This window comes from Sitophilus oryzae, unplaced genomic scaffold (assembly GCF_002938485.1).
Source record: "Sitophilus oryzae breed Bouriz unplaced genomic scaffold, Soryzae_2.0 scaffold_1586_pilon_pilon, whole genome shotgun sequence".
Lineage (NCBI taxonomy): Eukaryota > Metazoa > Arthropoda > Insecta > Coleoptera > Curculionidae > Sitophilus > Sitophilus oryzae.
In genome coordinates this window covers 992,977-1,016,155 of record NW_022146265.1, presented here as the reverse complement: position 1 = coordinate 1,016,155, position 23,179 = coordinate 992,977, and the positions used below count along the sequence as shown (strand labels likewise).

The following is a 23,179-nucleotide window of genomic DNA, read 5'->3' as shown; positions in this document are numbered from 1 at the left end:
AAATACAAAATATTTTCATGTCTGTCTGTCTGTAACACGATAACTCAAAAACCGCTAAACCGATTTTAACCAAATTTGGCACAAAAATACTGTGGCACCCGAGAATCTGGCCATTAGTTTTTGGTCAGGGTGGGGGGTTGGTAAGGGGGTATGGGAAGGGGTTAAAAAACTCCAAAATTACAGTAGCTAGCGAAACGCGGTTTTCAATTTCAGATTAGGAATAACATTTGCAACAAAATTTGTAATAACATCAAAATCAAAGTCGCAGTTTTTGAAATAACTGAAACTAAAAGAACTGCCTACCAACTTTTTATTAACATATTTTAGTATGGGCCAATTTTTTCAAATGGAACGAGGGTGGTTCATTGGCATATTTAGAAAAAGCATTTTTTTAGGAATAATTTGGTTAGGTAAATATTAAAATGCGCAATCGCAGTTTACAATCGCTGCGATTCAAAAATCGTTATCGCAGTTTTGCCCATCTCTAGTATCTACTTTGTAGACCAATAAAAAGTTAACCAGATACGCTAAAATCGTAAAAACTAGAGCACATTCATTACTTTTATGAATACATTCGTAAATTGTGTAGTTGGAAATATAGAAATTAGCAGAGATATCCAGAGCAATAAAAAATATTTTTTTAGAGCTGCGTTACCAGGGGTAAAACCGCTAGATGTTTTAGAAAACTATAACCAAAATCACATTTTTTACTTGAACTTCTAGATACTTCTAGACGGTAAGCTGATATACCTATAGAATATACTTATGCAAAAAACAACAATAAAAAACACTAACGAAAAAAAATAATACGTTTTTTAAAAGAAAACAGTAATTGTCAAAAATGTCGTTACGTCAACGTTACTGTGGTACATCGAAAGTCGACCGTTATAAAGAGATAATATTTCGATTTTTTCATTCGTAACACCCGGCCTTTATTAAACCTTTTAATAAAACAAATACACACGCTTTCGACGACACTCAGCAAACACATACGTGTTGCTGCTACATTACGTCTGGGGGGCATTGTTGGAACAATCCAACTGCTTTTCACGTGGTCTAGTTTTAGGCCAGTTAAATAGGATTTATTAAAGGAGTCACTTGGAAAAAAGTGTTGGAAAACTAATTATTGTTGTAATTGGTCCATTTGACGTGAAAGAGACAGTTAGAGAGAATGAACTAGAGCTAGCAACCTGAGCTCCTAGCTTTGCACGGTTGCTCAGGTTGAGTCAGGAGGTCCCGAGCTTTCAATTTATACTAATTATTCTAGATATTCTTGAGTTCTCCTTCAGTATGTGGTAATATAAATCTCAACCGAGTAAAAATCATTTTATTACATTTTTGTATCGGCCCGTCTGGCTGCCGATACCCGTTGCGTTCACTACTGCGCATCGAAAAAAGATCCAATATTTTTTATTAATTTAGTCCTCGATTTAGTCCTATAAATTCTGATTCGAACCCTCAATCTTCGGTTCGTGGTCGGAAACTCTACGCACTGCGCTATGGAGATATGTTCGATTAATATTCAATACTAGAATTTAAAGGACTAATAAAAATATAGGATCTTCTTTCGATGCGCAGTAGCGAACGCAACGGGTATCGGCAGCCAGACGGGCCGTATGCTGTTCTAGAGAGCATAGTAGCATAGTAAAACATTTAGAAAATTTAGAAAAAAACAAATTTCGGCTATTTTAAAAATTGTCCCTAATTCCATTATAAGCTATTTTAGACAAAAAGTTTTCAGATAAAATTTGTAGATAATCACATCCTTAATGAGATAGTGTCCTCCGTTTTTTTTCTAAAGCCTGTCATTTTTAACATATGACACAAACATATGTTTTTTTAAATGGAAACCATAGTTGGCCATGACTATAAAGGCTTTTTATAAAAAAAAGCGCCATTTTTTAAGCTTTTCAGCGATATAAGCTATAATATGTTTTTTTCGAAAAATTTTCGAGTTATAGCCAATTCTTATCATTTTTAAATAATTTCACTTAGTTAGCCCTGGAAACAAGTTTAATCGTCTTTGCTCTCATAAATGTGAAGCTGCCACATCCAAACTTTGTAAATTAAAATAAACAAAAATTGTAAATATGAATTTTTCAAATGAAGAAAAGCGTGTAAGATTATTGGTTCAACTTTTCTTGACCATACATTTTCGAGGATACGTTGACCGGTGAATGTTATGTTTTTTAGAGAACGATTTTCAAGACTTGTTAGAAAAGTTAAATTTAGTTATAGCCAATTCTTATCTTTCTTGACTAATTTCACTTAGATTGCATGGCATTCTTATTCTGTTATGATTTATAACTTATAAAAAGTCAGAATATATTACTAAACGGTTCTTTAGAATTTACATTACACAAACTAGGTAAAACTTAAAAAAATAATATCACTGCAGTCACGGCATACACTTTAAGTTATTTTAGAAAATGTTCAAAAAATTCGTCATTGTTTTGAGTTACATCTTTTTAAAACTGAATTATTACCTATTCTCACAGAAGGACCGGTCGACTTAAACTTCTCCCGTACCGCCAGCGCCACTTCGAGTGCCTTAATTCATAAGTTCTTTTGTAAACCTTATTGTTAATCATACCGCATAAAAAAATCTAAAATGGATAGGTTCAGGTGATCGAGGAGGCCCGTGCAATTAGTCCACCTCTTCCTATCTCTGAGTTTATATTATTATGATATAAATAATTTTTAACATTTCTTTCATTATGGGAGGGGGGGTCATAATGAAAGTCATGTTGGAGACCCTCTATTGATGCGCGAGTATCTACACGCTTTTCTTCATTTGAAAAATTCACATTTACAATTTTTGTTTATTTTAATTTACAAAGTTTGGATGTGACAGCTTCACATTTTTGAGAGCAACGGCGATTGAACTTGTTTCCATGGCTAACTAAGTGAAATTGTTTAAAAATGATAAGAATTGGCTATAACTCAGTAATTTTTCGAAGAAAACATATTATAGCTTATATCGCTAAAAAGCTTAAAAAATTACGCTTTTTATGAAGTCATGGCCAACTATGGTTTCCATTTAAAAAAACATATGTTTGTGTCATATGTCAAAAACGACAGGCTTTAGAAAAAAACGGAGGACACGATCTCATTAAGGATGTGATGATCTACAACTTTTATCTGGAAACTTTTTGCCTAAAATAGCTGATAATGGAATTAGGGACAATCTTTAAAATAGCCGAAATTTGTTCTTTTCGAAATATGTAGTAAGCCATGAACTTTTTCAAAAATCTGAAAGGCGCATATTTATGACCCCACAAAACTGCAATTCTTTCCCCATTTAACCGACTCTCCATCTCCAGCAGTTTCCGAGATACCCATAGAGAACATCGCAGGAAACTCACCCTGTATAAAACTTTAAAATACGTGAAAATTTTAAGGTAGTGCCCCTTTTTTGTGCCTGTTGAGTGTAGTTTAAAATTTAAAAACCACCTCTTCTATATTAAAATTAATACAAAAACAAGAAAAGTCGAGAGAATAAAATTATACAATAATAAAAGAACGATCAAATAAATGGGTTAGTCACATGGAACTATTTAGTCGTACCTCTGTGAGTCATTTAATTAAAATCTACAGGATGTAATTTGTTAAGATCATAATATTTAATTTTATGAAACTTAAGAACCCGCTGTTATTAAAGGGCAACAGTGTAATGAGCTTTAAAAAGGTTATTAGCTCGGTTAGTAAGTTGACAAAATTTTACTTAAGAAAATGACAAGAACTCGAACAAGAATTAAAAAAATTTGAAAAGTTTTTCGTTTTTGTAAGAAGTAGGTATTAAACATTTAAAAAAAAGGTAATGGTGTGGATCCGGTGGCTGACCTTGAAACGAGTTTTTGCTGCATATAGTCACAGACACTACGCATGCGCACATCTTCGATGTTGCCAGATTGTGAGTTATTTTGGAATTATTTTCAGTAGAAAACAAACATGTGCTTTTCAGTGTTTTTTTGTCAATATATACCACGTATGATCGAAAAAAAACGGCGTCTAGTTGTCTGGGAAATGACGATTGAGGACATTTCGATAAAATGACAGCGATCTTCATTTCATAGTCATTGCTGACGCTATTTTTTTTTTCAATCATACGCGGTATATTATTTTTAATATTTCTGCACAACACGTGAACGCTTATGTAAACGCTTATTATGTATTTTCAGTCAATAAAATTATATAGAAATAAAACTCTAGATTCCTATCTAGATTATTATGCTACGTTTAAAAAGTGCTTTATTAAAAATTCGGGAAATTAAAAGGGATGTGTCCAAATTTTTTCTTTTTTTTTAATTTTTAAATGCTGTAGCTCCATGTCATGTTCATAATAGATTTTTTTTAACATTCCATCAAAACTACGGAGGCCTTAAAAGGCCTTTTAGCCTCCGTAATTAAAATTGTAGAATCAGCTTCAGCAACATTAACAGTTACCTTGTTTAATTCTGCTTATACATATATTGCATTAATTTTTCTGTTGCATTAAGATTTCTCTATTCTTACACCTAATTTATGTGATTTTCTTAGCATATATGATTTATAAACTATATTTTTCCTAATGGAAGGATGAATAGGATATGCAAAATTAAGATATTTTAACATTATTTAAACAACTTAAATTCCAGACCAAGCATAATATAGTATTAAGATGAAGACATAACAAATATTATAAGAAAGATCTTAATATAAATCACAAACTAAGTCTTAATTTAGTCTTGTATTTCTATTATTATTATATTATTCTTATAAAACTAATAAGATCAAAACTCAACCTTCACCATATTGTCAAGATTTGGCATTATAGGAAACAAGAAATTACAGTAAATTAAGAAAAGAATAACAAAGTATACGATATTAAATACTGTAATGTATTTTACGATACAAGCCATCTCCCTTCTAAAGAGAAAAAGATAAAACATAAAGCTTATTTTAGTCTTATCAACACACTCTTCGATAAAATCCACTAACTTGATATCTATGCTTGATATTTTTAAGAAATTATGATACAAACATTAATTATAATCAAAGTATATTATATTAGTAACATTATATAATAGGTAAAATGTTACCTCTATCTCCGATTGACGTTTATTGTTCTATAATAAGACCCGTCATGGTAGTACTTCAAAACATCAATACATGCATATAATCAAAAATATTGTTGCCTGTAAATAACTAGAAATTAAATAACTTGAAAGAAATAAAATAATTCTAATAAGTTTAAAACCATTAAGAAAAAATCCGTAAATGATAAATTTTAATTCTAATGTAAACATTACAGTTGAGGGTTGGAACCTTTGGTGTTAAACAGCAAAATAAAAACACTAAATCACCACAATACAACAAAACACTTTTACTTTTACACTGGACGCGCGTTTCGCTAACCATGTTAGCATCATCAGCAGATGATTATAAACTAATATAACAGTTTATAATCATCTGCTGATGATGCTAACATGGTTAGCGAAACGCGCGTCCAGTGTAAAAGTAAAAGTGTTTTGGTGTATTGTGGTGATTTAGTGTTTTTATTTTGCTAATGTAAACATATAAATAAATGATATTATTATTGCAATTTTATATATTATAATACTTTCATTTTTCACAATCTTCATTATCCTTCATACCTTAATTTTGGATATCAAGATAAATCTGAAATTATAGAATTTGTATTATTATTGATTAACACGCAAAAAAAAAAATTTCAACTGCAAATAATTCGAAAATAAACTGCAATTTGGCAACATCGACGATGTGCGCTTGCGTAGTATCGATGATCAAAAGCAGCAAATATGGGCTTCAAGGTCAGCCACCGGATCCACACCTTTACCAAAAAAAATTAACGTATCAGTTAAAAGTTAAGTTAATTCAGATTTCCTAACCTAACCTAACACCGAAAAAATGGCTCCAAATGGCCGAAAAATCAGTTTTTCGCAAATATCGGCCAAAATATGCAATTTACAAAAATTTTCTTCAAATAAAAAATGAAACTTCGGTAATTATCTACAAAAATTATCATCACTTTTACATAGAAATAGTAGGTTTTGAGATATTCCGCGTCGAAGATCTCTGAATTTTCTCTCAAAGTCTTAAGGGGCCCACAGACGATACAATCGGTTGTACAACTGATCGTACGATAGGTTGGACTAAAAATCGTTCAGACAGACCATAGATACTTTTAGCCACAAACGTAACGACATTCTAAAGCCACTTGTAGTGCGATTAGTTAAATGTTTTAAATGAATTAGTTCAGTGACTCAGTGTATGTTTGACTATGCCACAAACCATGTCAAAGAAAAACTAATGTTCGAAGTTCTAATGTTGCATCTGGATTTATTTCTTTCATTTTTCTCAGCAACACTTCGTAGCTGGAGTTCCGTTTGTGTTTATTGGAATATTCCTCACTTTTAACATTCCATAAGCACGAATGGTCTCTATAAATTTCAATAAACTCTGTCCAAAACTGCCTATTTCCCTCCATGATGAAACACCACAATCTCACTACACGATGTATTTATGTATTAACATAGTAGCAACAAGTCGGTGAAAAAGCCACAGTCGTTCAAACTTGTCGTTGATCCAACCAAGTTGTACGACAGATTTTTAAGCATGCTGAACTACCAAACGATCCAACCGCGTCTTAACGACAAGTTGGACGACAAGCCTACAGACGTTACGATTATCGTTCACACAGTTGGATCAAACCAAATCGTCCAACTTGTTGTACAACAGATTGGATCGTCTGTGGGCCGTTTTAACGTTCCGATGATAGACTTCATAAGCACATTATTGATTGATAGGACAAATTGTTTAATAACTCGGCTAAAATTTAATATTTTTTGATGATCCGAAGCATATTTAAAAGGTAGAATCAATAGCTATAACATTTTGGAACTTGTTTGAATTTTGCCATATTTTATGATAATAAAAAAACTGGGCAAACATTCCCTGATCCAAAAATTTTCAGATTTTTACAAACTTATTCATATTTTATTCTACCTTTTAAATGAACTTTGAATCATCTAAAAATATTATATTTTAGCCGAGTTATGAAACGATTTGTCGTATCAATCAATAATAAGCTTATGAAATCTATCTACACAGTGTTAAGACTTGGAGAGAAAATTGGGGGATCTTCGAGACGGAATATCTCGAAAATTACTAATTCTACGTAAAAAATGATAAGAACCATTTTTGTAGGTAATTACCCAAGTTTCATTTTTTGTTCCAAGAAAAATTTTGTAAATTGCATATTTTGGCAGATATTTGCGAAAAACTGACTTTTCGGTAATTTTGGGTCTTCTCGTGTCCTTATTTACTGGACTAATAAGTTTAAAATAAATATATTCCACCTATGTAATGATAGGTATATTGTAAAATAATATGTGCAATACAGCAACTGCATTAATTATTTAGTTATATGTTACATCACATTTAGTAAAATACCCAACAATATTAATTGATCAACACTTTATCAGCTGCAACTATTCATAAATATTAATGAATCTCTTTTCTTTTACATATATTTTTTTTCAATAAAACGCCGCCCATGTTTTCTTATTCATTTACGGATCCTTTGTAGTATTGTTTAGATTTTAGAGAAACAAATCCCATTCTTTACTTGTTTAGAAAGAATTGTTTGATTATTTTTACTATTGTTTTGACGCGTGCTCCTAGACAACTAGCTCACGATTTCCTATGTTAATCCAGTCTATATTTCGATAACATATCACGTCCAAATAAAAGAAACGATTATAAAGTAGTTGCGGCATTGTTGCGGCTTGTGGGCCGTTCAATTTCTTTTCTGTTAGTTAACTTCGTTGACACCACTCAAAACTCAATGAACAAATTTTATTCACTTAAGTGCCAGGGTCACTAGACTTTTAACCCGTCGATTTCTTTCAGCTCTTGATTGTGTTAATTCGTTAAAATCAGCTATTATACTTTCAAAGTTCAAAATAGTCGGTACAGAATCACGAATTGTTATTTGTTTAAATAAGATATGAGAATGTATCAAGAATGTTAATTATTTCGCTGATAATTTAGCTAGAAATTATGTAAACATAGTAAATATATAGAGAATTATTGAAACACTAAACAAGCCAAGAATTACATACAAAATTTAATAAGTTTATGCAATTCTTTGTAGGATTTTTATGTGTAAAAATATAACATTCTAATTATTCTAACCTCAAAATAGCAACAGCTATTCAGCTCTTTTTTTGTTATTCAATCTAATAAAAACATGGTACTTACATGAACTCAAACTGGAAGACTGGCCCATTCTAATTAATTCTGTAGGTAAAGAATCACATCACAAAATAAATTATTTATCACTAATTGTATTGCACTTGTTAACTAAAAGTTACGTCTACACGTTACATTAGTTCACGTTTGAAAATATTTTTCAATTCGTAAGCTGATGAATTATATCATGATTCATGCTACACACTTTGTTAATGTTTTTTGCACCGAAAATTATGAATATTTCCGAAAAAATATAACAAAAAAATTAGAGTCGTTTCAAGAAAAGCAACAATCGTGAAATTAGTTACAGATATTGGACAATGAAATGAAAATTGAAGGTGTGTATTAGGCAACCAAATATTTTCCTTTAAAATCATAATAAAAACTTAAAAAATACTAAATACTTCTACATTTTATCATTTGTAATATACGTACTAAAGTATTAAGGGTAATCTAATTAAGGTTCTATCATTAGCTGTATATTATCTTCTCCAAGTACTTTCTAAAAACTAGACTTCGAAAATGAAATATGTAGCTAACTTCTGGGTTGTTTATGTTTAGGGTTAAAGGGAAATGTGATAGAGGAAAGTTTACCCCATAGATAAATGCAACAAGTTTAGATTGGAAAGCCCGTAAACATTTCGTGTCGCATAAATTGTGGCGAAAGAATAAGTAGTCTCTATAAAAAATATAGCGCAACTGTACTAAAATTAACGGCAAACAAAAACAGAAATAATTTTCTCTTGTCAAAGTCAGAATCTTCAAAAATCATAATAATCTTTCAAAATCTAAACCGCTCTCATTAAAGAAATTGTTTGAAAGTGTTCATAGCGTCCATTTTCAAAGTAATTATTGCTATCTTGTGAGTTTAATTCAAGTTTTATTTACTCCAACCGGTGTTAATTGTGAAAAAGTGGCATTAAAAACATAAAACGCTGTGCTGTGAACTGTGAACTGCAAAAACCATCGTGGATCGTGGCATAACGTCGGTTTCCAATGTTTCATAGGTATTTCATACATGCGTCCTTATATAAAAATAAAAGTTTCTTGTATGCAACACACTGTATTTTATTTATAAAATTAAACGAAAATAATAATAAATTTGAATAAACAATATTTGGCGATATAATTCCGGAAAAAGCCGAACCGCTCCGAAATTTTCAAAAGTTTTGGGTCGCGACCGTTGCAAAAATAGCGCCAAATAGTGTTTACATTGTCCTTATGGGCACTTTCCAATCTAAACTTGTTTCATTTATCTATGGTTTACCCAAAAAGTTTTTTGGATTAATTATAAATGGAGGACCAACCCCAATACTTTTGTATAAATTGTGGCGAAAGAATAAGTAGTCTCTATAAAAAATATAGCGCAACTGTACTAAAATTAACAGAATGTGTAAGATTCTATTTTCCCTTTTTTATCTATTCATTATTTAAAACTTTTTTTAGGAATACTGTAAAAAAATAGCTGATAAATATGTCGAATACGATATTACTAATGTTGTAATAGGCCTTATTTTATTAGACAATACAGCTTATAGACATATTCTACTTAATACAGATTTTAAGGTTTGTAGTTTATAACAAAACTTGCTAGATTTTATTTTCTTGAATATTTCAGCATTATTGGAAATTATCACTAATTCTAATTTTACTGGAGGCTTATTCCAACATGACATTACTAAACAACTCAAATGTGGTTCAGTGCGATAGCCAAAATCAAACTGAACCAAGTCTAAAAGACTTTGATGTGAATGTTGAAGATCTAAAATTCTACATTCTTACAATAAATATTGGCATTAGTAAGCTGAACCATAATAAACTATATATAAACTAACAGTATACATTTTCTTTTTAGGTTTCTTATGTTTTGTAGCCACAACATATTTGTTGACAAGGATATATTATAGCTATTTAAATAATAATAGGAAAAAGGCACCATCTTTTATTTTAATATTAAAGACAATAACTCTAGCTTCATCAAGTATATTTTTACAGCTTCCATCTGTGATTTGGGATTTATCAGTTTATAGTTATCATCTTCATTTTATATCCTTGTATATAACTCTAAGTCAATTACTGGCGTACAAAGGTAATATTCAACATATTTATTAATAATAGGTACATATTGGATATTTTTCAGTTATTTCTTCATGTCCAAAGATATGGTGTTTACTCACGATATTTTCATCTGTGTTTATCAAAAGTTTTATTAATCAGTATTTAAATAGAGTTATTAGTTTTGGTATCGTCTAAATGGGAAGATTTTTTTTTAATATAAATACATATTACTTTGCACATGTTCTTTATTATTCGAAATCAGTGTTTTCCTTAATATACTTAGCAAGATCATTTTCACTTAAATACAGTTGTTGGTCCTTATGAAGATCATTTAATTCGTATAATGGTATTGCATCTCCACACTTTTTATTTAATACTATTATATATCTATAACCAGTGCGCTTTGCATCTATAAAACGACGACCTATTGTATATGATGTTCTGTCATCAAGTAAAACATTATTTTTTAAACAAGGAAATGCAGACTCTAAGTTATGATAAAGTTTTTCTCCTAGATTTCCTATCAGACTCTCCTCTTTGCTGCCTAACTGAAAAATTATTAAAATAAATATCTAAATGCTGAGAAAATAGTGTTTACTTCCAAAATTATTTGAAATTAAGTTCATACTTACTTTTGGTGGTAATATGATAACGTTGTAAGGTGCTATACTATCTGGCCATCTTAATTCTTTTTCTAAGCTTAAACATTCTAACGAAGCTGCTATAATTCGACTTATTCCTATTCCATAACTTCCCATTTGCAAGGTATGTTTTTTTGTATTTTTATCAATACAGTTTGCTTCCAAGGGCTTGGAGTACTTTTCCCCTAACATAAACGTATGTGCAACTTCTATGCCTGTCTCATATGTTAAACTATTTTCACTTTTACATTTTGGACAACCTGTATCTGTTAATACTTCCTGATTTCCAATAAAGTCGCATTTGCTACATTTCACAATTTTATCTTCACCTTTATCAGTTAAAAAGTGATATTCGTGTGACAGATTTCCACCCATTGTTCCAGAATGACCCAAAACTTTAATAAATTTTACTCCTACCTTTTTAAATATCTTATTGTAACTGCTGCATACTTTTTGATATGTCTCTAAAGCTGTGTCCTGTGTTAGATCAAAACTGTACATGTCTTTCATGATAAACTCTCTACTTCTTATTAGTCCGAATCTAGGCTTCATTTCGTCTCGAAATTTTGAAGTTATTTGGTATAATAGTAATGGAAGAGTTTTGTATGATATTGGGGCAATGCTAGAGAGAAGATGACTAGCTGTTTCCTCATGGGTCTAGAAGATTTATGTGATTCAGTTAACACATGTTTACGATATGTAAATATGTATTTACCTACAGGAGCTAAAATATACTTATGGTCACGTCGGTCTTGTAATGTTAACAATTCAGGACCCATTTCACTTGCTCGACCTTTAAAATATGGTTTTAAATTTTACAATTTAATTTATATGGCACAAATCAAACTCACCACTTTTTTCCCATAAATCTGATTTAACTAAAGTAGGAAAAATCATCTTTTGACCTCCAATATTCTGCAGTTCTTCATCAACAATATTAATAAGCTTATTAAGTGATTTTAATCCTAAAGGTAAAAAATGAAAACACCCAGTATTAGCTTGTTGTAATATTCCTAATTCTAACATCAACTAAAACAATATAAAATTTAATATAATATAGAATAAACCTCTTCACTTTTATTACCCTTTGACTCTTCGAAGTTACACCTTTATGAGTTAAATTGGACGCTTTAGCAGTTACAGTTATAGGCTGGAATATACCAGATAGTCTGTTTATTACACCCATTTTAAATTTTATAAGCTAAAATTTATCCTTTAGAAAATTTAAACTTCTTATCATTTTATTTAAACACGATTTTTAAAAATTAGTTAAAATGATAGGTTATGAAATTTGTATATCATTGTGAAGTTAGCTCCATAAGCTAGCTCCGGAAGTTAGCAATATACTACAGATTAGAAGATTTCAATGAAGTTTTTGTTTTGCTGTATAGCGACACCTTCTGGTTAAAGTGACGTACCTAGTTGGTAGAGCTCAAATTAAAGAACCCTGTAATATCAATATCCATATTATTGCCGCAAAATTTAAAAACCCTTTACAATAATTATTATTTTTTAATCCCTTTATTATTTTTCGAAATAATTTATTTATAGGTAGGAAAGTAGGTTTTCTATTATTGAAAAAAAACAAGACCGTTAATGTAATTTAAGAGCGTTATATTTATTTATTACGATATAACAAAAATTAAATAGTTAATATAAGATGCCTTAGAAAACTAAATCCTTGACTAAATAATAACAAGTAAGTAAACGTATAGTTTTGTATAGAAGTAAAATATTTATTTCTAATTTGCTTCCTGTTGCAGTTTTTCTAACAAATTGAAAATACAATTAATTAGCAAATTGGATTATAGTAGAGTATAGAGCGGCCTTACGCATTCTATTATGTTTTTATAAATTAATATACCCCAATCAAAAACAATTACTTCATTTAATACCTCCTTTTCTACGCTTTAAATTTTTCTTTAATATTTTTCGTCTTTTGTGCATTTCTTAACTGTCAGTGACTGTCAACAACAGTGCAAAAAAAGAGTAGGCTGCCTTAATTACCTGAAAATTAAGTAAATATACTTTAGTTGTATTACGATATACAACTAGTACAATAGTTGTAGTACAACTAGAAGTAAAAAAAACGGCGTCAGCGATGGCTATGAAAAAATTTCTATGGGAAATGTTATCCATCGTCATTTTCCAGCTAACTGGACACCGTTTTTTTTTCTATCGTACCGGTATATTGAGTAATAATAAAAAATAAGCTTATGAGAGTAGAGACTATTATTCAAGAGTTCAAAAGGAGGTGGACCCTGAAGCCACTAGGGATACAGTACCTAACAAAAAAAAAACAAGAACTAAGAACTGCTTACAGCAAAAGCACTAAAATATGTAACACTTATAGTAACTTTGACTAAAAGCACTCGGAAAAAAAATATAATAAATCGAAAAAACTGAAGACTTCAAAAATAAATCTTATTTTTAAGAGAATACAAAAAATGAAAATTATTTTGAATATAATATATTATCCTTGTTTATATATTCTTATATTATAAAGTATTCCAGTTAAAAATACACAACCTTAGTTTGAATATATGTTTGAGTCATCCTGTATGTTGACAAAAATATTTTCAAAATATGCGTTACCATTGCCCTCACATTAGGTAAAGAAAATTTAAAATCACAAACCAAAATTCTGATTTAGAGCGTTTTTCAGAAGCCTAGGTTACCCTGTTCAAAATTGCCTTTATCTATATTTTCAAAATTTAACCAACACTTAACTTAAGCAAAACTTAAACTAGTCAGAACATACTCTGGAACATATGCAACATTTATAAGTTTATTTTGTTTATTGCTAAGGCCACTGTTAGGCCACATAAATAAGTACCGTATGATCGAAAAAAAAACGGCGCCCAGTTGGCTGGGAAATGAACATCAATGACATTTCCCATATAAATTTACATATGAAATGACAGCGATCTTCATTCCATAGCCATCGCTGACGCCGTTTTTTCTCGATCACACGGTATTTCAGAGCTTTAATGATTAACTGTAAAACATCAATTTCCGAATTAATGTTAATGATTTATACTGAATAAGTATAAACAGATATTTAAAAATTATAGAGCAAGTTGTACAGTAGTATGGAATAAGTTTTTTTTTTTTTTTTTTTTTTTGGAGGTGTAAAATACCTTTACGTACGGAGTGTGGGACTCAATCTCTCCTTAAGCTGCCTGGAGGACACTACCCACTAAACGTCACCCCCTCGCTCCTGCCACGTCTACCTGGACCCGCTGGACGCATCTCCTCAAGTAGACGCCGGACTGTTCCTTTTTTTGTCATTACCCCTGCTCTTCGCTGTATTTTGCCTCTAGTATATTTTGGGCCAGTTTTGAGATGGCTTCAAAGTTTTCTCTTCTTTCTGTTACCGATTTTAAGAAGGTATCTGCGGAGATGTTGCCACCAATCGTCATGCGTGCCCCACATCTTTCCTGTTCCCATCTTGGACAAGCAAACATTGTGTGTTCTGGAGTATCATTGGGTTCAGCCAAGGGGTTCAGCACAGTATCGGCATTCCGCAACTTCCCTCTTTCCAATTTTACACAGGTAACTCCCAAAATTTCCGTGGCCACTCAATATTTGAGTAAGATAGAAGTTTACCTCTCCATGCTTTCTTTTAATCCACATATTTATATTTTGGATGAGCTTATATGTCCATCTTCCTTTTTGTGATACTTCGCATTCTGCCTGCCACTGCTGCACTGTGCGGTTTCTCTCCATCTCTCTGCTTGCCCTGGTTTGTACTTCACCCTTGAGAAAGAGTCGTTCTCTTTCTCTTGAGAGAAGATGCAAGGGCACCAGACCCGATATCATCAAGGCTGCCTCAGTTGAAGTTGTCCGATACGCCGAGCAGACCCTCAAAGCCATGTCTCTCTGTGCACCTTCAAGTCTTTTTTTATTTACCTGCATATTGGTTGCTTCGTTCCACACAGGTGCTCCATACATAATAATATCCTGGCACGCATATGCTAACACTCTTCTCTTTGCTGGTGTTGGGCCCCAAACGTTTGGCAGTATTGCGGACAACGCTTTAGCAGTTCGTTGTGATTTCAGACACACAACTCCTTGATGTGCAGGCCCATCGTGAGTGCACGGTCTATGTGGAATCCAAGATAGTTGACTTGCTTTACTGGATTTATTATTATATCCTTAAAATTAAGCCTTATATGGTCAACTTTTCTCTTGCGGCTCAGTAAAATCGCCTCTGTTTTTTCCACAGCTATTTCGAGTCTGTGCTCACGCATCCATCTGGCTATGATTTTTAGTGTATCATCGACAGTCTGCATTAGGTCGAGGTCGTTTATTTTTTTTGTTTCTTTTAGTTTTTTTTGTTATTATCACAGCAAGATCATCGGCGTAACAGATCAACTCTGTCCCACCTGGTACAGTAAGCTCCATGACACTGTCGTATAATATGTTCCACAGAGTTGGCCCCAGCACCGAGCCCTGTGGGACGCCACCGAATACCTCTCTTTCATCTTCTCTATTGAGAACTATAAATCTATTATCAAGATAGCTTCTTATTATGTTCACCAAATAGCCACTTATGCCCCATCTTCTAAGTTCTTTAATAATTATTTCGCATGACGCGCAATTAAATGCATTTTTAACGTCGACTAAAATCAAAGCATTATGCCAAGTGGCTTTTCTTTTCACGATATCCGATATTTTCTTCATTGCATGTGTGGTAGATTTCCCCTTTACAAATCCATACTGGTTTGGATGCATACCATTTCGTTTCTTCCACAATGGAATAAGCTTGATATAGGTCTAAAGCGTCTTATATTATAATTACGTTTTGTACAAATGTATTTTTTATAAATGTTGATGCAGAGTTGAGGGAGTTTAAGTCAAAAGTCAAAGAGAATATACAAACGAATGTACATATGTGAAGATAATTTATAAAATAATAAGCGTGGGAATATTCTAGATATACCATTGTAGTATAACATTATGTTATAGCACACTATCACACACACTTATCGAACACTTATGGCATAGACCTACTATTACATTAAGGATGTAAAAGCTACAAATTCTTTTGTTATACAAAATAAAAAATTATAAAATTGATTTATCGTGTTTTGTTGGCAATCAGAAGTTTTTTAATTGTCTAATTTTTTGGAGATCATGCATGTAGGATCGTGGATCTATGTAAGATGTAGATGTAGCATTCAATATCATTTTAGGCTAAAACAGCCTGCGGCCAGTGGCGGAGCAGCTTGGATGCAGGAGACCCCTAAGCCAATATCAAAACTTGACACCCCCTTAAGAAAAAAGAAAACGTTTTCAAAAAACACTCGTTTTATTAAATAATAAAAAAATATATTCTCATAAAAACAAAATATTAAATCAAAATAACAAAATCCAAGGCAACAAAATAAAAAACTATAAAATATAAAACTCTTAACTTAGGAACATAAAAAACTCATTTAAGAATAATATTTTACTACTTACTATAATATATTTAGAAATCTGTCCTTCTTCCTTCTTGCTTTAGTAACTGTAAATTGGTCTACCAGATCGCAAATGTCCATTCAATAGCCAAAACTGATAAGAGCAAAGATTTTACGGTTTTTCGAAAATAGATGTTCGTAATTTTATAAACTACAGGCGGTTTATAGAACTTAAATTTAATTTTTAACATTCAATACCCTTTCTTAAAAATGAAACGGAAATTGTTATTAACTTATTGGTAATTAGTACGTACCATGTACCTTTTTCCTACAAGTAATTTAATTAATAAATATATATATAATTTAAAAAACAAACCTAAAAATAAATATAATTTAGAAATCTGCTATTTTTTTACTCTATTTTTTATGTCTAGGTACGCCTCTGATCTACAGACAAAAGGATATAATCAATGACTAAAGAATATAAGGACATGTAATGCGCCTATACGGGCTGCAGCAGAATTTGTGACCTTAGACGCCTTTTCTTTTGGTGGCAAACAATGAGTCATCAGCTGGTCACCAACAACAATTTTAGCAATTTTTAATAGTTTGTGTGTAGTGAACTTTGTATAAACTTTATTACAATGCTGATTAGTTGTTCAGCTTTCAAATGTAAAAGCAACAGTGACAAGAAAGAGCCAGGAGATACGTTTCATAGGTAAATAAACAGTCCGCTCGACCGTTTTAGCGTTTCTTAAGTTTTCTTATTGAATTCGATAATTATTTTTCTAATATTATATGTACTTGATGTGTGCTATACGTCTATACTAGTTTTGTACCTTTTGTTAACATTTTAATACGTTTTTTTCGTAATTAATTAGTATGATGCCACCACCTACATCATAGGCGTAGTCAAAACATTTATCAAAAATATAAATATCCCTTCAACTAGCTAAGTTAAGAAAAAAATATGACCACGGCACTGTTTGGTGCCATGGTAACAATTTGCTCTCGGGTGTTATTTGTTCTTGAATTCTTTAGTCATTGAATACAATAATATACCTATCCCTACTTATTTTTATTTACCAGTGAAAAGTTGAATTTGGTTTTAAATAATACACTCTCTTGTACACGATACATGAATGCACCATATTTTCAAATTAATATTCACAGAAGTCCACAAAATAACGCAAAAATACTATAATACTGCAAATAAAGAATACGGAGCTTGAACGGCGGAATAGCAACCTCGCAACCGTAGAATCTAGGAATTTTCATTCATCGTCGAAATCCGTTGTACTACGCCGTCATATTTGTGAAACTGACGTTGCCAAACTGCTTTTTATTATTAAAAGAAACACGACCATGATATTTTATTCCATTATAAAATTTAAAATAGTTAAGCGTTTAAGCATTAAATAAAAAAATTGACGTTAGCAAATTAATATACTTGATATATTATAGAAATATAACAAAATTATTTATTACTTCATAATTGGTTGTGGTATTTAATCGAATAATAATACCAATATGCAGGTAAATCTGGCAAATGTTTCCGGTGTAAGAGAGATGGGAAAATAAGGATAGAATAATGACTGATGAAGGAAAAATGAAATATCTTTGGATAAGAGCATATTTAAAAAAAATTCCGGTATAAAGACGCGTACTGATTCAGCCAATGAATTTGGCCGAACAGGGTCCCTAGTGGGCCCTCGCCATGGCCGGGCCCCTAAGCAATGCTTATATTTGCTTATGCATATCTCCGCCACTGCCTGCGGCTTATCGTCACTACGATCTTCAGTGATCGAAAACAGCACAACCAAATTTTACGGTGCAATCAAGGTTATTGGGTACATAAAAAATTTGGAAAACTCATAAAAAAAATTAATCTTTCAAAGATACAAGATTTTAAAAATTAAAAAAAATATTTTTTTGTAATTATCTAACATACCCTGCAGCCTATATTCTCACTGTAGAGAATAGACAATTAAAATTAAAAAACATGCAACTAACAAAAACATGCTAGGAGTTACAAAAGAATTAAAGAAATACCAATAAAATATTTATTGAACAATATAAAGAGGCTACGTACAAATTATGCCCATCAATGGGCGTAGCAAATTTTATTAATATTCAAATTTCACAAATTAATAAATCCACAATTTTTTTGAGAAACTTCTATTTTTTTCATGGCAGGAAATAAAGTATGTACCGCGTTGTATTTTATACGGTTACAAAGTGAATTTTGGTTGTCGTCTTGTTACACTTAGTGGTAGATGTTCTGGTGTTTCCCCGTTTTCCCCACAGAATCTGCATTTCCCATCGTTTCTTAGCTTGAATCTACTGGGGTGTTCGTTGAGGAGACAGTGTCCTGTTAAAATTCCCGCGACAATCCGAAGATTGTTCTTACTTAAATCAAAGAAAATCTTTGATTTTCCTCGGTCATAAGCCCTGAGAAATTTTTTCGAGTGACTTAAGCTTGATTTTCATGCATCCGTTGTCCGACGATACGATGATACGATATTAATTTTATTGGCTGAATGTAAGGGCTTCGATTGGTTAACCGTTTCTAACCAACCGAAGTCTTCAAATTCAACCAATAAAATTAATATCGTATCATCGTATCGTCGGATAACGGATGCATGAAAATCAAGCTTTAGACCGTTGCGTTGGAGAATTCAGGTCAGTCAAGTTTGCCCCCCGTATTAGAGGAAATTTAAAAATAAATATACCACTATTTTGCACACATTTTGCACAATTTTGCACACCATAAATGATATTTTGCACACTTACTTAAGAGAAACCAGGGCCGTTTTTTAAACGGGAGGCAAACTTGACCGTTCCCCCCATTTGTTAAGAAATTGATTTATTTCTATGTACATCGATTCAGCTAATTTTGCACAATTTTGCACACCCACCTGACGAAAGTTCTAAGCGGTTGAAAATTTGAAATTTTCCCCCCATCTGTGACTAAATTGAATTTTGTTTATATCAAACGAATCGGCTAATTTTGCACAATTTTGCACACCTGTTTTTGAATTTTGCACACCATCCTGATTAAAGTTATGAAGGTTTGAAAATTTGCAATTCCCCCATCTGTCACGAAATTGAATTTTGTGTATATCAAACGAATCTGCTAATTTTGCACAATTTTGCACACCTGTTTTTGAATTTTGAACACCATCCTGATTAAAGTTATGAAGGTTTGAAAATTTGCAATTTCCCCATCTGTCACGAAATTGAATTTTGTGTATATCAGACGAATCAGCTAATTTTGCACAATTTTGCACACCTGTTTTTGAATTTTGCACACCATCCTGATTAAAGTTATGAAGGTTTGAAAATTTGCAATTTCCCCATCTGTCACGAGAAATTGAATTTTGTGTATATCAAACGAATCGGCTAATTTTGCACAATTTTGCACAGCTATTTTAGAATTTTGCACACTCTCCTGACAAAAGTTATGAGAGTTTGAATATTTGAAATTTGTCCCATTATGTGTGAAATGTCCCACTTAAAAATACATAAGTATGAGTCATATTTCGAAAAATGATAGATCTCAGTGACGTGAAAAGCTGCACGGAACTTAGATTTCACCTTTTCGATAATTTATAACTTTTATAGAAGAACATTTATGAAACTAAAGATTCTACACACAGATTTGTCCTAGCCCTCTTACTTCCTGAAATACCTGGCAAATTTGAAAATTTTGCATTTTTCGACAACCCTCATATCTCGGTTATCCTATAACTTATCGAAAAGGTGAAGTCTGGGTTCCGTACAGTTTTCCACCGTCCACTGAGATCTGTCATTTTCAAATATGACCCATACTTATGTTTTTTAAATGAGACAATTCACACACAATGGGACAAATTTCAAATATTCAAACCCTTATAACTTTTGTCAGGAGAGTGTGCAAAATTCGAAAGTAGCTGTGCAAAATTGTGCAAAATTAGCCGATTCGTTTGATATAAACAAAAGTCAATTTCATAGCAGATGGGGGGGAAATTGCAAATTTTCAAAACCTCATAACTTTCGTCAGGAAGGTGTGCAAAATTCTAAAATAGGTGTGCAAAATTGTGCAAAATTAGCCGAATCGATATACATAGAAACAAATCAATTTCGTAACAAATGGGGGGGGGAACGGTCAAGTTTGCCCCCCGTTTAAAAAACGGTTCTAGTTTCTCTTAGGTAAGTGTGCAAAATATCATTTATGGTGTGCAAAATTGTGCAAAATGTGTGCAAAATAGTGATATATTTATTTTTAAATTTCCTCTAATACGGGGGGCAAACTTGACCGACCTGGAGAATTCCCATTCCAGGTAATGGATCGAGACTTCCAGGTTCTTGAGTTCCTCTTTAAGTTGGTTTCCACTTCGGAAGCAGAACGATTCTAGTCCAGTTTTTTCATTATCTCCTATACCTTGGTAGGCTAGCACCTAGAGTAGGAGGACTTTATTTTATTTTTTTAATTTGTTCAGATTCTCTAGGCATTCTTTGACAATCTTCGCATTGATGGTTACTGAGTTGATCGCTTTTAAGGTTGCTTGATTACACAGGCCGACATGATTTTTGTAACACGAGTCAGTTGCAGAATTTCTTCATAAAAATATGCTTCTAATAACAGAAAAAATACTCCTGAAGCTCCTACACGTACCACTTTTCAGTTGCCTAATTACGCCTCTTTTTTGCAGGTAGTCAATTTTATAGATGTCAGGTATTAAGTCTAGGTAGATTCGTTTACATACAGGTAAATTTTATGATGGGATGATTGAAAGGGACGCATTTTGTGCACTATAATATATTGTGAAAAACATAAGAGAGTTCAGTTTTCAGTTGATTTTCGACGTGAGTTGTTCTATGCGTGTAGATAAATGGTACGAAAATGTCAAGTCAAACGCGCCGCAGTTGTAAAGTGTCTCCTGATCGATTTTGTTACATTTGTGGAGAATTTATGGTGCAATCACAAGCCAGACCATTTTCTGAAAATGTGAAGAAAGCCTACTTCAAGTATTTTGGAGTTTTGGTTGGAGATCAAGACAAGCAGTGGGCTCCTCATGTGTGCTGCGTTACTTGTAGCGTGTCGCTTGTGCAGTGGATGAAAGGGAAGAGGAAAAAAATGCCATTTGCGGTTCCAATGGTATGGCGAGAACCAACTAACCATTTGACGATTGCTATTTTTGCCTGACGAAAACTGAAGGTTTTTCAAAAAACAAAAGCACAAGATCGAGGTATCCCAATTTGCCGTCTGCCATACGACCTGTTCTTCATGGTGCAGATCTCCCAGTGCCGATCGCGCCCTTAGACTGGCAAGGTATTGTTTTGGAAGATAAGGAAGATATTGAATCAAACAGCTCTGGAGACCAGTGTACTGATCCTACCTTTACCCCAGAGGGCGGTTCCGACAAGCCACATTTGATTGTTCAAAGCGAGTTGAATGACTTAGTGCGTGACTTGGGGTTATCAAAGCAGCAGTCAGAACTTCTTGGATCCCGGCTTAAGGAATGGAATCTGTTAGCCAATGAAACAAAAATCACCACTTTTTAGAAAAAGAAATGCTCCGTTCTCTGCATTCTACAGTATGGAGGATTCGTTGTGTGCATGTACTGATATCGATGGCTTAATGCAGGAACTTTCTATAGAACATTCTCCTGTGAGTGGCGCTTATTCATAGATTCGTCGAAATATAGCCTAAAAGCTGTGTTATTGCATAACGGAAATTTAAAACCCTCTATACCAGTTGCCCATTCAGTGACAATGAAGGAAACTTATGAAAATATGCGCATGCTTTTAGATAGAATCAACTACAACAGGTATAAATGGCAGATATGTGGGGACTTGAAAGTTATAGGAATTTTAGTGGGACTTCAGGGAGGATTTACAAAATATTGCTGTTTTCTTTGTTTGTGGGACAGTCGTGCAGTAAATCATCATTATGTACAGAAAATTTGGCCAGAAAGAAGTGAATTTCAACCGGGTTCCCAAAATGTCAAGTATATCCCTCTTGTAGACCCCAAAGACGTCCTCCTGCCTCCTCTTCATATCAAACTTGGCCTCATGAAAACTTCGTGAAAGCTATGAATAAAAGAAGGTGATGGATTTAAATACCTAAGGCAAGTCTTTCCCCAGTTGAGTGATGCCAAATTGAAGAGAGGGTATTTTTATTGGACCACAAATCAGGAAATTGTTGGACGACACAAATTTCACAGACACGCTTACCAGGCAGGAACTCAGGCATGGACCTCATTTGTTAGTGTAGTGAGGGGATTTTTGGGAAACAATAAAGGATGCGAACTACAGACAATTGGTTAATGAGCTTTTAGATGCTTATAAATCGCTTGGTGCCCGAATGTCTTTAAAAATTCACTTTCTCCATTCTCATTTGTCATTTTTCCCTGAAAATATGGGTGCTGTCAGTGATGAGCAAGGTGAGAGATTCCATCAAGACATAAGGACAATGGAAATTCGTTATCAAGGACGATGGGATCCAGCCATGATGGGTGATTACTGTTGGTTTTTGAAGAGAAGACGCGGTCCCTCATAAAAGGAAAAAAGTAAAAGTTTTTGTTTATGTTTTGATCTCGTTTCGATTGTTTTTGTACTTTTTAGGTATAAGTAATGTTTGAGGAGTGTAAACTATAAAATATAATCGGTATATAGGCTTAAAGTTCTTAAATCATGTTTTGAATAGCTATCTTAATATATTGAATATTGTAATATTGAATGATGTTTTATTAATGTAACAAAAAAACCTTACGTGTTACGACTTTTTTTTTGCCACTTTCGTGATTAGATAGGTTCATTCTACCACAATATCCT

General features: G+C 32.6%; 3 protein-coding genes across 4 annotated transcripts in view; 1 reads left to right on the top strand and 2 right to left on the bottom strand.

Moving 5' to 3' along the window:
* LOC115879734 (protein neuralized) overlaps positions 1–8,547 on the bottom strand; it is a 123,761-nt gene extending 115,214 nt beyond the window's left edge. The window contains exon 1 of the mRNA XM_030896704.1: positions 8,266–8,547. Within this exon, the coding sequence (XP_030752564.1) occupies positions 8,266–8,293 (28 nt within the window). The 5' untranslated portion in view covers positions 8,294–8,547. The remainder of the gene's footprint in view (positions 1–8,265) is intronic.
* Positions 8,548–8,799: 252 nt separating this feature from the next.
* Positions 8,800–10,553, top strand: LOC115879760 (protein ARV1). Of its 2 annotated transcripts, none has more exons than XM_030896745.1 (6): positions 8,800–8,850; positions 9,524–9,649; positions 9,703–9,822; positions 9,875–10,055; positions 10,112–10,345; positions 10,397–10,553. In XM_030896745.1, exons 2-6 carry the CDS (start codon positions 9,551–9,553, stop codon positions 10,507–10,509), a joined length of 747 nt encoding a protein of 248 aa, XP_030752605.1. In that variant the 5' UTR covers positions 8,800–8,850; positions 9,524–9,550; the 3' UTR covers positions 10,510–10,553. The 2 variants fall into 2 exon arrangements, with proteins under 2 accessions (XP_030752605.1, XP_030752604.1); XM_030896744.1 differs by having other exon boundaries at positions 8,810–8,844; positions 9,518–9,649.
* LOC115879758 (probable proline--tRNA ligase, mitochondrial) lies at positions 10,542–12,273 on the bottom strand. The gene is made up of 5 exons (XM_030896742.1): positions 12,040–12,273; positions 11,807–11,984; positions 11,675–11,748; positions 10,947–11,612; positions 10,542–10,862 (listed from the first exon to the last, which is right to left on the bottom strand). Exons 1-5 carry the CDS (start codon positions 12,139–12,141, stop codon positions 10,563–10,565), a joined length of 1,320 nt encoding a protein of 439 aa, XP_030752602.1. The 5' UTR covers positions 12,142–12,273; the 3' UTR covers positions 10,542–10,562.
* Positions 12,274–23,179: the final 10,906 nt, after the last annotated feature.